Source organism: Papio anubis, chromosome 17, assembly GCF_008728515.1.
Source record: "Papio anubis isolate 15944 chromosome 17, Panubis1.0, whole genome shotgun sequence".
In the NCBI taxonomy this organism is placed as follows: domain Eukaryota; kingdom Metazoa; phylum Chordata; class Mammalia; order Primates; family Cercopithecidae; genus Papio; species Papio anubis.
In genome coordinates, this window is record NC_044992.1 from 29214710 (window position 1) to 29228456 (window position 13747).

The window sequence follows — 13747 nt, forward strand, 5'->3', positions numbered from 1 at the left end:
GCCGAGATCATGCCATTGCACTCCAGCCTGGGCAAAAAGAAACTCCGTCTCAAAAACAAATAACAAAACAAAGAATTGGTAGGGAGGCCAGGTGCAGTGGTTCACCTATAATCCCCGCTCTTTGGGAAGCTGAGGTAGGAGGATCAATTGAGGCCAGGAATTTTGAGACCAGATTGGGCAACATAGCAAGACTCCATCTATACAAAAAAATAGGGCCAGGAGCAGTGGCTCACGCTTGTAATCCCAGTACTTTGGGAGGCCAAGGTGGAAGGATTGCTTGAGGCCAGGAGTTCAAAACCAGCCTGGCCAACATGGTGAAACCCTGTCTCTACTAAAAAAAAAAAAATTAGCTGGATGTGGTAGCTGGTGCCTATAATCCCAGCTACTCGGGAGGCTGAGGCAGGAGAATCGCTTCCACCCGGGAGGCAGAGGTTGCAGTGAGCCAAAGCCGAGATCACACCACTGCACTCCAGCCTTGGTGACACAGTAAGACTCTAAAAAGAAAAAGAAAAATTAGTTGCATGTGGTAGCGCATGTCTGTAGTCCCAGCTACTTGGGAGGCTGAGGCAGGAGGATTGCTTTAGCCCAAGAGTTTGAGGTTACAGTGAGCTGTGATCATGCCTGTGTACTCTAGCCTGGCTGACAGAACAAAACCCTATCTCGAAAAAAATATATATATGGTGTAAGCTGAAGCAGTTCAGATGGCTGTGGTGTTGGCTGTTGTTTCTGCTATTAATCAACAGTCCTCTTTAATTAGGGCATGAACAAGATGAATTTTTTCCTTATAAATTGATGTGGGTGGTCTGCTGCTATAGACTTCATCTTCAATGTTATCTTGTTCCTTCTTAATGGGTGGTGTGGTGCTACGGACTTCATCTTCAATATTATCTTGTTCCTTCTTAAAACAGGTTATCCATTTGTAAACAGCTGATTTCTCTGGGGCCTTGCCCCCATAATCTTTTCATAAAGCATCAGTGATTTCACTATTCTTCTCCCCAAGCTTCACTGTAAATTTGAAGTTTGTTCTTGCTTCAGTTTTAAGAAGAATTCATGTTGCTTTTTTCAAACTGCTGTCTTATCCTTCTTAGTGTCCCAGACTGGATCCAGTTCACCCATATTATAACAAGTTGGTATGAGTTTATTTTGGTGCAGAAAATTTGAAATTTTTGCATAGTTTCTTCATAATATGGATTTTCCATGAACTTTTTGAAGGCCCCCTTATGTATAGATCAGTTAAAGAGAATAGCTAGTCCACAAACCCATGCATATATGGTCAATTAGTTCTCAACAGAGGTAAAAGGTAAATCAGCAGGGAAAAGAAAGTCTTTTCACAAACAGTGCTGGATCCATGTAGAAAAAACTGAACATCAAACCTAACTTTACGTTGTAAGCAAAAATTAACTTCAGATGACTCAGACTGAAGTTTAAAACTATAAAAGTTCTAGAAGAAAACATAGGAAAAAAATTTTTGTGGCCTTGAGATATGTAAAGATTCCTTAGCACAACAGCAACAAAAATTTTTTAAAAAGAAAAAGTTGATATATTGGACTTATCAAAACTAAAAATGTTCATTCTTCAAAAGATAACATTAAGAATATGAAAAGGCAAGCCACAGATGGGAAAATATTCGCAAAATGTATATCAAAGGACTTGTATCTACTCACTAAAGAAGATAATACACACGGTGATAAGCACATAAAAGACATTTAACATCAGTAGCCATCAGGCAAATTAAAACCACAATACAATACTACTACATACTCATTAGAATGGCTAAAAATAGAAAGAGTGACTGTACCAAGTATGGGCAAGGATGTACAGAAACAAGCTCTCATAGTGTTGATGGTAAAATGGTACAACCACTTTGGAAAATAGTTTGACTTTTTTTTTTTTTTAAATTAAACGTATATTTACCATATTACCCAGCTATTCTACTTGTCAGTATTTACCTAAGAGACAGGAAAATACACATCTTCAGGAAGACTTGTACACAAATTTTCATAGCAACATTACTTATAGCCAAAAGCTAGAAATGACCCAAATGTTCCTCAACAGGTAAATGATGAACTGTACCTCCATACAATGGAATACTACCTAGTAATAAAATGGTAAGTTGTTGATACATGCTGCAACCTAGATGAACTTCAGAATAACTATCTTGAGTGAAAGAAGCCAGACAAAAATTAGTACATATGACGTGATTCCGTTTATATAAAATTCCAGAAAAGGCAAACTAATCTATAGTGGCAGAAATTAGATTGGTGGTTGCCTGTGCATGGAGTGATGGATTATAAGGGGTCATGAGGAAATTTGGAGAAGTGATAGAAATAACCTAGAATGTGGTAATGGCTTTTTGGCTGTGTAGATATGTCAAAACTCATCGAATTAGATACTTTGAATATATGCAGATTATTGTATATATTTATGCCTCGGTGAAGTTGAAAAAAATTAAGAAATTAGAACTAGTCTTTGCTAGTTTTAGAACTAATTTAGAAATTAGAACTAGTCTTTGCTTTGTAGAACTAGTCTTTGCTTATTAAACTTAAAATTTTTTAAGTTAGGCCAGGCGCGGTGGCTCACACCTGTAATCCCAGCACTTTGGGAGGCCAACACGGGCGGATCATGAGGTCAGGAGTTTATGAGACCAGCCTGCCAACATGGTGAAACCCCGTCTCCACTAAAAATACAAAAATTAGCTGGACGTGGTGGCATGCCTCTGTAGTCCCAGCTACTAGGGAGGCTGAGAATCACCTGGGAGACAGAGGTTGCAGTGAGCCAAGATCATGCCACTCCACTCCAGCCTGGGCAACAGAACAAGAGTCTGTCTCAAAAAAAAAAAAAAAAAAAAAAATTTAGGTTAGTCTTACATATTTATTCTCCCATACAAACTGTTAAGTCAGGTGGTCTAGTCACCAAAACAGTTCTGCCATTACTTTTAATTGGCTAGTGTTCTTCGTAGATTGAGGGAGAATGGCTGTCTTTATAATATTGAGTAGCTCAAAGTATTGTGTTACGTTCATTGCTATTTTATGATTTATTTATTTATTTATTTTGAGACAGAGTCTTGCTCTGTCGCCGAAGCTGGAGTGCAGTGGCACGATCTCGGCTCACTGCAACCTCCACCTCCTGGCTTCAAGTGATTCTCCTGCCTCAGCCTCCTGAGTAACTAGGATTACAGGCACCTGCCATCATGCCTGGCTAATTTTTATATTTTTGTAGAGACAGGGTTTCATCATGTTGTCCATCCAGGCTGATCTTAAACTCCTGACCTCGGGTGATCCACCTGCCTTGGCCTCCCAAAGTGCTGGGATTACAGGCGTGAGCCACCGCGCCTGGCCAGTCATTGCTATTTTAAGTGAGATCTTTCATCATATTTATTTTTTAGTTGTTGGTTGTTTACATATAGAGAACCTGACTGCCTTATTGAAATTTCTCATTGTTTGGCCAGGTACGGTGGCTCACGCCTGTAATCCCAGCACTTTGGGAGGCCGAGGCAGGCGGATCACTTGAGGTCAGGTGTTTGAGACCAGCCTGGCCAAGATGGTGAAACCCCATTTCTACTAAAAATACAAAACAAAATTAGCCAGGCATGGTGGCGGATGCCTGTAATCCCAGCTACTCGGGAGGCTGAGGCAGAGAATTGCTTGAACCAGGGAGGCAGCGGTTGCAGTGAGCCGAGATCGCACCACTACACTCCAGTCTGGGCGACAGACTGAGACTTCGTCTCAAATAAAAAAAAAAAGAAATTTCTCATTGTTTAAGTTGCTTTTCAATTAAACCCCTGTTGTTTTCAAGTATACTCAGTACACTGCTGAAATAGCCAACAAAGGGAAGATAGTGAGCTTCAGAGCTCTGATCATAGCAACACAGAACTTGCCTTTTCATTTTCATTTTTATACATCCTATTACTTTCTCTTATCTAGTTGCATCAGCTGTACTTTTTCTTTTTTTAATGTGAAGGTATGGCTCTCTTGCTGCACATACACCCAAGATTAAAACTTTTCTTTTTTTTTTTTCAAGACAAGGTTTTCTCTATTACCCAGGCTGGAATGCAGTGGCGTAATCACAGCTCTCTGCAGCCTCAACCTCCCAGGCTCAAATGATCCTCCCCGCTCAGCCTCCTGAGTAGCTGGGACTACAGGCATGCACCACCACCCACCCTTGGCTAATTTTTAATTTTTTTTGAAGAGACGGGTCCTCACTATTTTGCCTAGACCGTTAAAATCTTTTACTTTTTAAAAATATATTTTAGAAATTACTTCCCAAGAAGAAGGTGCTACTATACAGTGGATATCATCTGTAGAAGCAAAGATTGAAGACAAAAAAGTTCCGAGAGAAAGTAAACTCACTTCCGGAAAGTTGGAGCATCTCAGAAAGGAAAAGGTAGAAAAATGTTTTGGGGCCAAAAGTATATATATTTTCTGACCTAGTGACTTATTCACTGGACTTGGGTTATTCTGTTGTTAACATGAATATAGTTTTGTGAAGACAGAAGGTTAATTACATTCATTTAGATTTTACTTTAATGAAAACTTAAAGCAAAGTAGACATTTGTGCTGTGGGTGAACATTTTAAAGTTTAAATTACAGATACGTATATAAAATTCTTGACCTGCTCAAGTTTCAAGATTGATAGTATGTTTAGAATTATGTTTTTAAAATTTTGTAACCCCTTTCAATAAACAAAATTTGACTCCCTTTCTTCTCTGTGTTGAGCTCACCAGTTTAGAAGGATTTCCTCTGACACAGATTAGGGAGTTAGAATTCTTAAAGAAGGTGTTTTATGACTTGGGATTAAGAGGAGTAGGATATGGAAGAAACAACAAATACACCCTTTTTGTGTCTGCTGTACACCTGCCATATTCCTGATGGAGAGGTGTGTTCAGCTCACTTCAGGGATTAGTATGGCAATGCTTCAGTAACCCAGAAACCAGCATTTGGCTGTCTCTGGTCCAGACAATGGGGAAACAAACCAAATGAACACTACTAGACTCTACTTTTTGGCATTCAGTTTTAATAAGCAGAGTTTTAGGGTAAATCATCAAAAAGCATTGATACTTGTATGCTAACCACCATATTAAAATAGTAGATGGATTCAATGGCTGACTTCTTAGAAGTTTATTTAAGGTTAGAAGTTATGACTGTGACAATAACACATTAATATGAAGAAAGCATAGACATTTTATGGAGGTTTTCTATGAAAGGGCATGAAATGTACCTAATATCTGTGATGTTTTGGTTCTTGGATTTAACCAAAAGGTTTCATATGCTGCTAAAGGTTATCCCAGAAACTGTTAATGTTGCTTTATAACATCTGAGAATGTATTTATTTGGCCATATCCATAGGGGCCTCTTTACTTCACTTTTCAGATAAACTTCTTGCGGAATAAACACAAAATTCACGTCCAAGGAACCGATCTTCCTGACCCAATTGCTACATTTCAGCAACTTGACCAGGAATATAAAATCAATTCTCGACTACTTCAGAACATTTTAGATGCAGGTTTCCAAATGCCTACGCCAATCCAAATGCAAGCCATCCCAGTTATGCTGCACGTGAGTATGAAGATCTAGAATGCCTGTAACATTCCTTCCTCTGTGTGTTTGCTCATTCTCTTCCCTCTCTTCTTGAAATTATTCTTTCCACCTTATCTCCCCTGTTAAAATCCTTCACTTCCTTTTAAGTTCATCAAATGCCCGTGCCTCCATAAAAGTTGCCTTGATCACTCCCTCTAGATGTGATCTTCCTTTTCCAGTACCATTTCCTCCACACTGCAGTTCTCCTTGGTATTTGGTGTGTTCTTTTCCTTACAACATTTATTTTACATTTTACACTACTTTGTATTCGCACCAATCATATTTTTTTCATTTTACTACTGTGTAACCCCTTGGAGAATGGGGATTATGTTTCATTCGTTCATTGTTTATTTAGTTTATAACGCCCAGGAACTACTCCAGAAATACAAATGCTTTCTAAAGTTCTTGTACATAGCCTGACTTATTTTTCCCAATACTTTTTATAATTAAAGTACACTTTACATACAATAAAATGCATAGATTTTTAAGCGCCCTGTTTAGTGAGTTTCAGCAATGCATATGCTGTGTAACCACTATTCCAGTGAAGATGGAGAACATATGTATTGCCCCAGACAATTTTCTTGTGCCCTTTCCAGTCAGTCCTCACCCTGCCCCTGCTCAGAGGCAATTTCTATTCTGATTTCTACTACTGTGTATTTCTTTTGCCTCTATTCTAGAGTTTTATATGAGTGGAATCACACATTAATCTTTTATTTCTGGTTTCTTTCACTTTGTGTAATGCTTTGAGATTCGTCTGTATTACATAGAGCAATAGTTTGTTACCGAGTAGTATTATGTTGTATGAATATACCACAATTTGTTATCCAGTCACTTGTTGATAGAGGTATGGATTATGTTTTCGGTATGTTAGGTATGTTTTCGGACATTAAGTTTTTCTGAGGTTTGTTTCTGTAGCAATGAGAGTTGGGTTTTTTCCCCATGTAACCAAGATGGCCTTCAGTTCTGGTTTCCAAAGGATATAAGATACCTTTTCATCTATGCTAGTCCTTTTCATTTTCTTTGAGAGCTGTAGTAAGAATACATTCATACATTTAAATGATGCTGTTGACTCATGTTATAGTAAATTTGCTTTTAATTTTTGTTTAAGATTGTTTCTGTCATGGCTTTAGCTTAAAGCTTTAAAAATCACAGTGGGGGCCGGGTGTGGTCGCTCACGCCTGTAATCCTAGCACTTTGGGAGGCCGAGGCAGGCGGATCACAAGGTCAGGAGACTGAGACCATCTTGGCTAACACGGTGAAATCCCGTCTCTACTAAAAATACAAAAAATTAGCCAGGCGTGGTGGCGGGCGCCTGTAGTCCCAGCTACTTGAGAGACTGAGGCAAGAGAATGACGTGAACCCGGGAGGCGGAGCTTGCAGTGAGCCAAGATTGTGGCACTGCACTCCAGCCTGGGCAACAGAGCAAGACTGCGTCTCAAAAAAAAAAAAAATTCGCAGTGGGCCAGATGTGGTGGCTCACGCCTGTAATCCCAGCACTTTGGGAGGCCAAGGCGGGCAGATCACGAGGTCAGGAGTTCAAGACCAGTCTGGCCAATATGGTGAAACCCTGTCTCTACTAAAAATACAAAAACTAGCTGGGCCAGTGACTTGTGCCTGTAGTCCCAGCTACTTGGGAGGCCGAGACAGAAGAATTGCTTGAACCTGGGAGGCGGAGGTTGCAGTGGGCCGAGATCGCGCCACTGCACTCCAGCCTGGGTGTCAGAGTGAGACTCTGTATCAAAAAAAAAAAATCACAGTGAGTTTTTGAAAATTGTCTCCTATAAATTACTCTGTCCCTCAGGTCATTGCTATTTTTTATTTCTTCAGCCATTCTGTTTTTAATAAAACCTTCCCTAGTGATTGAGCAGTACAGATACCAGGACAAAAAGTTGGTTTTATAATTTTATTTTGACAATAGTTGAGTGGAAAAGAAAAATTGAAATAATGGATATAACTTAGGTTATGAATTCTCTTTGGGTTTTAGTTATCTGTATTATTTACAGCCATTCAAAGGGAATTCAAGGGCAATGCTCAGAAACGTTGTTGGGGCGATGGTGGCATGAATGGATGATGTTGGGAAAGCAGGTATGACTTGAATGAATGGATTCATTATGTAAAATTTTATTTGTTTTTTTCTAGGGCTGGTAGCATTATTTGACCAGGCTCTGAAAAACTTATGTACTTTCTTTGTAGTATTTAATCATATCCTATTTTTTAGGGTCGGGAACTTCTGGCTTCTGCTCCAACCGGATCTGGAAAAACATTAGCTTTTAGCATTCCTATTTTAATGCAGCTGAAACAACCTGCAAATAGAGGCTTCAGAGCCCTGATTATATCACCAACACGAGAACTTGCCAGCCAGGTATGACTTGTAGCTGTTGAAGAGAATGTGATTGGTGTTTACTTCAGTGATCTTTCTTATTTGAAGGTAATAAAAAGATCTTAAAAAAGCAAGGCCCGTGTCTTCTGTCATGGTCAAGTATCCTCTACACAGCAGAGTGCTCTGGATCTTACACCATGTGGGCAAATCTTTTAAGTCTTTCTATAAGTTTCTAAAACACAATGATTTTAATATTTACACTTCTTTGGTAAATGCTTTAAGGTCTTTGAAGTTGAAAGGCTAATGAAATATAGTCCTTCTTGGACATTTATTTTTCTTATCTAAAAAAAAATGAATACTCATCTTAGTTTTGGTTTTTATTTATTTATTTGTTTGGTTTTAGCCACAGATTCTTACTCTGTTACCCAGGCTGGCATGCAGTGATGTGATCATGGCTTACTGCAACCTCAAACTCCTGGCCTCAAGAGATCTCCCGCTTTAGCCTCTTGAGTAACTGGGACTACAGGCACATGCCACTGCGCGTGGTTAATTTTTTTCTTTTTGTAGAAACAAGGTCTCCCTATGTTACCCAGGCTGCTGTTGAACTCCTGGGTTCAAGTGATCCTCCCACCTTGGCCTACCAAATTACAGAGCTTCCAGGCATGAGTCATTATGCCTGACTCATCTCAGTTTTTTTTTTGAGAAAGGAAAAGTATACAGTGATCTGTTCCACCCTCCCAGTGTGCTTAATATAAAACACATACCAAGTATGAGATAGTCTTGTAATAGTACTGTGTGTGTATGTGTATATATATGTGTGTGTGTGTGTGTGTGTGTATATATATATATATTTTTTTTTTTTTTTGAGACAGTCATACTCTGTGGACCAGGCTGGAGTGCAGTGGTGCCATCTCAGGTCACTGCAACCTCTGCCTCCCAGGTTCAAGTGATTCTCCTGCCTCAGCCTCCCAAGTAGCTGGGATTACAGGCATGCACCATCATGCCTGGCTAATTGTTTTTGTGTTTTTAGTAGAGATAGGGTTTTGCCACGTTGGCCAGGCTGGTCTTGAACTCCTGGCCTCAACTGGAGTTCTGCCCACCTTGGCCTCCCAAAGTGCTGGGATTACAGGTGTGAGCCCCCGCACCCAGCCAATAGTACTGTATTCTGAAAACAATACGTAATAGATTAGTTTTTTTTTTTTTTTTTTTGAGACGGAGTCTTGCTCTGTTGCCCAGGCTGGAGTGCAGTGGCGTGATCTCGGCTCACTGCAAGCTCCGCCTCCTGGGTTCACGCTATTCTCCTGCCTCAGCTTCCCGAGTCGCTGGGACTACAAGCACCCGCCACCACACCCGGCTAATTTTTTTGTCTTTTTTTAGTAGAGACGGGGTTTCACTGTGTTAGCCAGGATGGTCTTGATCTCCTGACCTCATGATCCGCCCGCCTTGGCCTCCCAAAGTGCTGGGATTACAGGCGTGAGCCACCGCGCCCGGCCGATTAGTTTTATCTCTGGGAACTAGTCTATTCCACCTGAAGAAATTATTGAATCTTTTTAGGCATTGAAGTTTCAAAATGCTGAGATTTCAGGTTCATCTACAGATAGTTATGAGTTTAATTTCAGATATTCATGGGTTGGTAATAGATTTATTTTATTAATCATGTAAAAGAGAGTATACATCTTGTCCAAGTATGTTAGCAGCTAATGTTTTTATCTTTTTTTTTTTTTTTTAGATTCACAGAGAGTTAATAAAAATTTCTGAGGGAACAGGATTCAGGATACATATGATCCACAAAGCAGCAGTGGCAGCCAAGAAATTTGGACCTAAATCATCTAAAAAGTTTGGTAAGGAATTCATACATGGGATGTAGAACATGTAAGGAATCTGGAAACTATAAATATCCTAATTGCTATGTAAGTATTGTTAAAGTATAGTCATGTATGTATAAAATTTGAATTTTAGAAGAACTAAAGAGATTCCCTTCTAACTCTACTGAGAAGTTATACATAACATATATACCAGTAGTTCTCAACTAGAGACAATCTTGCTCCCCACCTTTTACCACAGGGACATTTGGCAATAATCTGGAGACATTTTTAGTTGTCACAACTGGGGAGAAGTGCTACTAGCCTGTAGTTACTGGCCTATAGCCAAGGATGCTATTAAACATTCTGCAATGCACAAGACAGTCCCCTGCAACGAAGAGTTAGCTGGCCCAAAATGGTAACAGTGCTGAGGCTGAAAAATTCTGATTTATACCATTGATTTTTAATCTGCCATGGAAATACTCTGGCAGACAAGAATGGCACACATAGCTGGGTGCAGTGGCTCACACCTGTAATCCCAGCTACAGGTATGGAGAAAGCTGAGGTGGGAGGATTGCTCGAGGCCAGGAGTTTGGGACCAGCCTTGGCAACATAGCGAGACTCAATCTCTAAAAGAAATTAAAAAAAAAAAAAAAAATAGCCAGGCATGATGGTGCACGCCTGTAGTCCTAGCTACTTGGAAGTCTGAGGTGGGAAGGTCGCTTGAGCCCAGGAGTTCAAGGCTGCCATGAGCTGTGATTGCACCACTGTACTCCAGCCTGAGCAACAGAGTGAGACTCCATCTTTAAAAAAACAGAAAGAATGGCTTACATCCTCACCCTTATATCAGCCAGAGAATCTGCTTTCATCTACTTTTCTTTCTTTTTGTTTTTTGACTTGTCCACTTGGAGATAAGCTTTCATCTGTTGTTGTTGTTGTTTTTTTTGTTTTGTTTTGTTTTGTTTTTTTAAATCTTGGGCCTCTGCATAAAATTCCATGTTAAAAAAATGATTTTCCTGGGGAAAAAAAGATTTGAAAATTAAATTGTTCCTGCCTCTTAGAAATGGAGAAGAGGCTGGGTGTTGTGGCTCATGCCTGTAATCCCGGCATTTTAGGAGGCTGAGGCAGGGAGATTGCTTGAGCCCTGGAATTCAAGACCAGCCTGGACAACATAGGGAGACCTTGTTTCTACAAAAATAAAAGTAAAAAAAAAATTTACCATCTCTACTAAAAATACAAAAAAGTAGCCGGGCGTGGTGGTGGGGTGCCTGTGGTGCCAGCTACTCAGGAGGCTGAGGCAGGAGAATGGCATGAACCCAGGAGGCAGAGCTTGCAGTGAGCCGAGATCGCGCCACTACACTCCAGCCTGGGTGACAGAACTAGACTCCATCTCAAAAAATAATAATAAATAAAAATTAGCCAGGTGCAGTGGCATGTGCCTGTAGTACCAGCTACTCAGAATGCTGATGCCAGAGGATCTCTTGAGCCCAGGAGTTTGAGGTTGCATGCAGTGAGCTCTGATCACACCATTGTACTCCATCCAGCCTGGGTGACAGAGCAAGACCCTGTCTCAAAAAAAGAAAAAGAGAAAGCTGCTCAGATACAATAAAAGGAAAGTAGGGATATAATAGTTTTGTGTTGTTGGCTCTGACTACTTCCCACTTCAGGCTATTAACTGAAGTTGAGGAGGCTTAATTCCTAGTTCAAGAGAGACAAATCCTGATTTTTGCAATTTCTACCATTTGTTTTTCCTATAGATATTCTTGTGACTACTCCAAATCGACTAATCTATTTATTAAAGCAAGATCCCCCAGGAATCGACCTAACAAGGTATAGATGATATTTTCATGTCTTTCATATGTATTTTTCATTCCGTTGATTACATTTTGCCCTCCATTGCTTGTATTTTTTCCCTTTGGAGCTTGCTGTTTGCTACCTTCCGTCAGTGTTGGCACTGAGAATAATGGTTTTTTTAAAAAAAAAACTCATATAAAAGAAAACTATCTGGTCTGGAAGAAAGTTACACATTTTGATAAGCATTTAGTACAGAATTCCCCTAGACCTTTTTGCATGTTTCAGCAATGGTGATGGAGTTAGTGAAGTTTATGAAAAGCTCTGTTGTCGTTAATGGAACCTTGTATCTTTGAGGCTATTGGAATAGGTACATTGAGCTATGTTTATCTAGCTTTTACCTTTTTCCTGCTGTGTTAGTCCGTTTTCATGCTGGTCTAAACAGCTACTTGAGACTGGGTAATTTATAAAGAACGGAAGGTTTAATTGACCCACAAGTCAGGGCATGACTGGGGAGGCCTTAGGAAACTTATAGTCATGGCAGAAGAGGAAGCAAGGCACATCTCACATGGTGGCAGATGACGGGAGTGGAGAGAGAGAGAGTGCCCCCATGATCCAATCATCTCCCAGCAGGTCCCTCCCTCAACACATGGGGATTACAATTTGAGATGAGATATGGGTGGGGATACACAGTCAAACCATATCACCTGCTTATTTTTCTTTTCTTTTTTCTGGTATGATAAAGTGGATCTGAGAAGCAGCATCATAGTTTGACTTTCTCATGTGTCCACTGCCCCCATGGTTTAGTGAAGTGTCTTGGATCTTTCAGTTCAATATCCACAAGTTGTTTTGTTATTTCTTAGTGTTGAGTGGCTTGTAGTAGACGAATCAGATAAACTGTTTGAAGATGGCAAAACTGGGTTCAGAGACCAGCTGGCTTCCATTTTCCTGGCCTGCACATCCCACAAGGTCCGAAGAGCTATGTTCAGTGCAACTTTTGCATATGATGTTGAACAGTGGTGCAAACTCAACTTGGACAGTGTCATCAGTGTGTCCATTGGAGCAAGGTATTTAATTGTTTTTCAACATTATCCCATTGATTTTCTTTTTTTTAAATACAAGTCTTTTTTTTAAGACTGAAGGAAATAGGTTTCTTGGCCTGAGACTAGCAAGGGAGAGAGTTTTACTGATTGAAATGTGTTCTTTTAAGCCAAGATTGTTCAAGGATGTTCTGTTTTAGAATAATCTAAAAGAAGGTTTTTATATCATGTTAACATTCCTATCATGCTTTTAGGTGTTTTTTTCCATCCACAGAGTATAATATGAGCTCTGTGGCCACCCAGAAGATTTAGTTTCTTTGATGACTTAAATAAGTGGACCACAGAGGAAGAATCTGATGTTACTGAGCCACTTGATTTATATTTCCGTTTAAAAAATATTTTGGGGAGCATTGTATGGTAAATAAATGCTCAGTGATAAAAAAAAGTTTAAAGAAATTATGATATTGCTACCTGATGGATTATTATGTAACCCCTGAAATGATGTAGGAAGACTGTAGCTATATGAAAAAGTGTTTGTAATAACATATTAAGTGAAAAAGTAGCCAATGGAACTGTAAAAAATACCCTATTTTAAACCTAAAATTCCTGTGTATAAGAAGAAAGCAAGGTTGGGTATGGTGCCTCACACCTGTAATCCCAGCACTTTGGGAGGCAGAGGCAGGTGGATCACCTGAGGTCAGGAGTTCAAGACCAGCCTGACCAAAATGGTGAAACCCTGTCTCTTCCCAAAATACAAAAATTGGCATATGTCTATAGTCCCAGCTACTTGGGAGGCTGAGGAAGGAGAATTGCTTGAACTTGGGAGGTGGAGGTTGCAGTGGGCCAAGATCGCCCCACTGCGCTCCAGCCTGAGTGACAAAGTGAGACTCCATCTTAAAAAAAGGGAAAGCAGAATGAGTTTACATAAACATAATTTAAAGGCTGACAGTAGAATGGGAAAAATATTTATGATACAACATAGTACATTGTAACATCTTACAGGGTATTAATAAAGTCTTAATATATCTCACCCCCAACTGTTGATCTATAAATAAATCTTTGCTAATCATTATGAAAAATGTTTAACCATGTGTAATAACAACCTTAAAAATGTTTTTATTATTTTACTCAATAATTTTACAGTTAGAAATTTTTTATAATTAATCAGATACATGAAAATTCATGACTGAAACATAAGTTTTAATGGTTGGCATTTCA

The 13747-nt window shown here is 39.6% G+C and overlaps 1 protein-coding gene across 4 annotated transcripts in view; it reads left to right on the plus strand.

Moving 5' to 3' along the window:
* DDX52 (DExD-box helicase 52) overlaps positions 1 to 13747 on the plus strand; it is a 31462-nt gene that overhangs the window by 6369 nt on the left and 11346 nt on the right. For 3 of the 4 annotated variants that reach the window (XR_002517869.2, XM_003912885.5, XM_021928283.2), the window contains exons 3-8: positions 4253 to 4383; positions 5370 to 5555; positions 7795 to 7938; positions 9626 to 9737; positions 11456 to 11528; positions 12353 to 12556. Coding sequence is in view for 3 of the 4 variants with exons in the window: in XM_003912885.5 (XP_003912934.1) it covers positions 4253 to 4383; positions 5370 to 5555; positions 7795 to 7938; positions 9626 to 9737; positions 11456 to 11528; positions 12353 to 12556 (850 nt within the window). In the remaining variant the exon portion in view is untranslated. The remainder of the gene's footprint in view (positions 1 to 4252; positions 4384 to 5369; positions 5556 to 7794; positions 7939 to 9625; positions 9738 to 11455; positions 11529 to 12352; positions 12557 to 13747) is intronic. The other variant, XM_021928282.2, reaches the window with a different exon arrangement.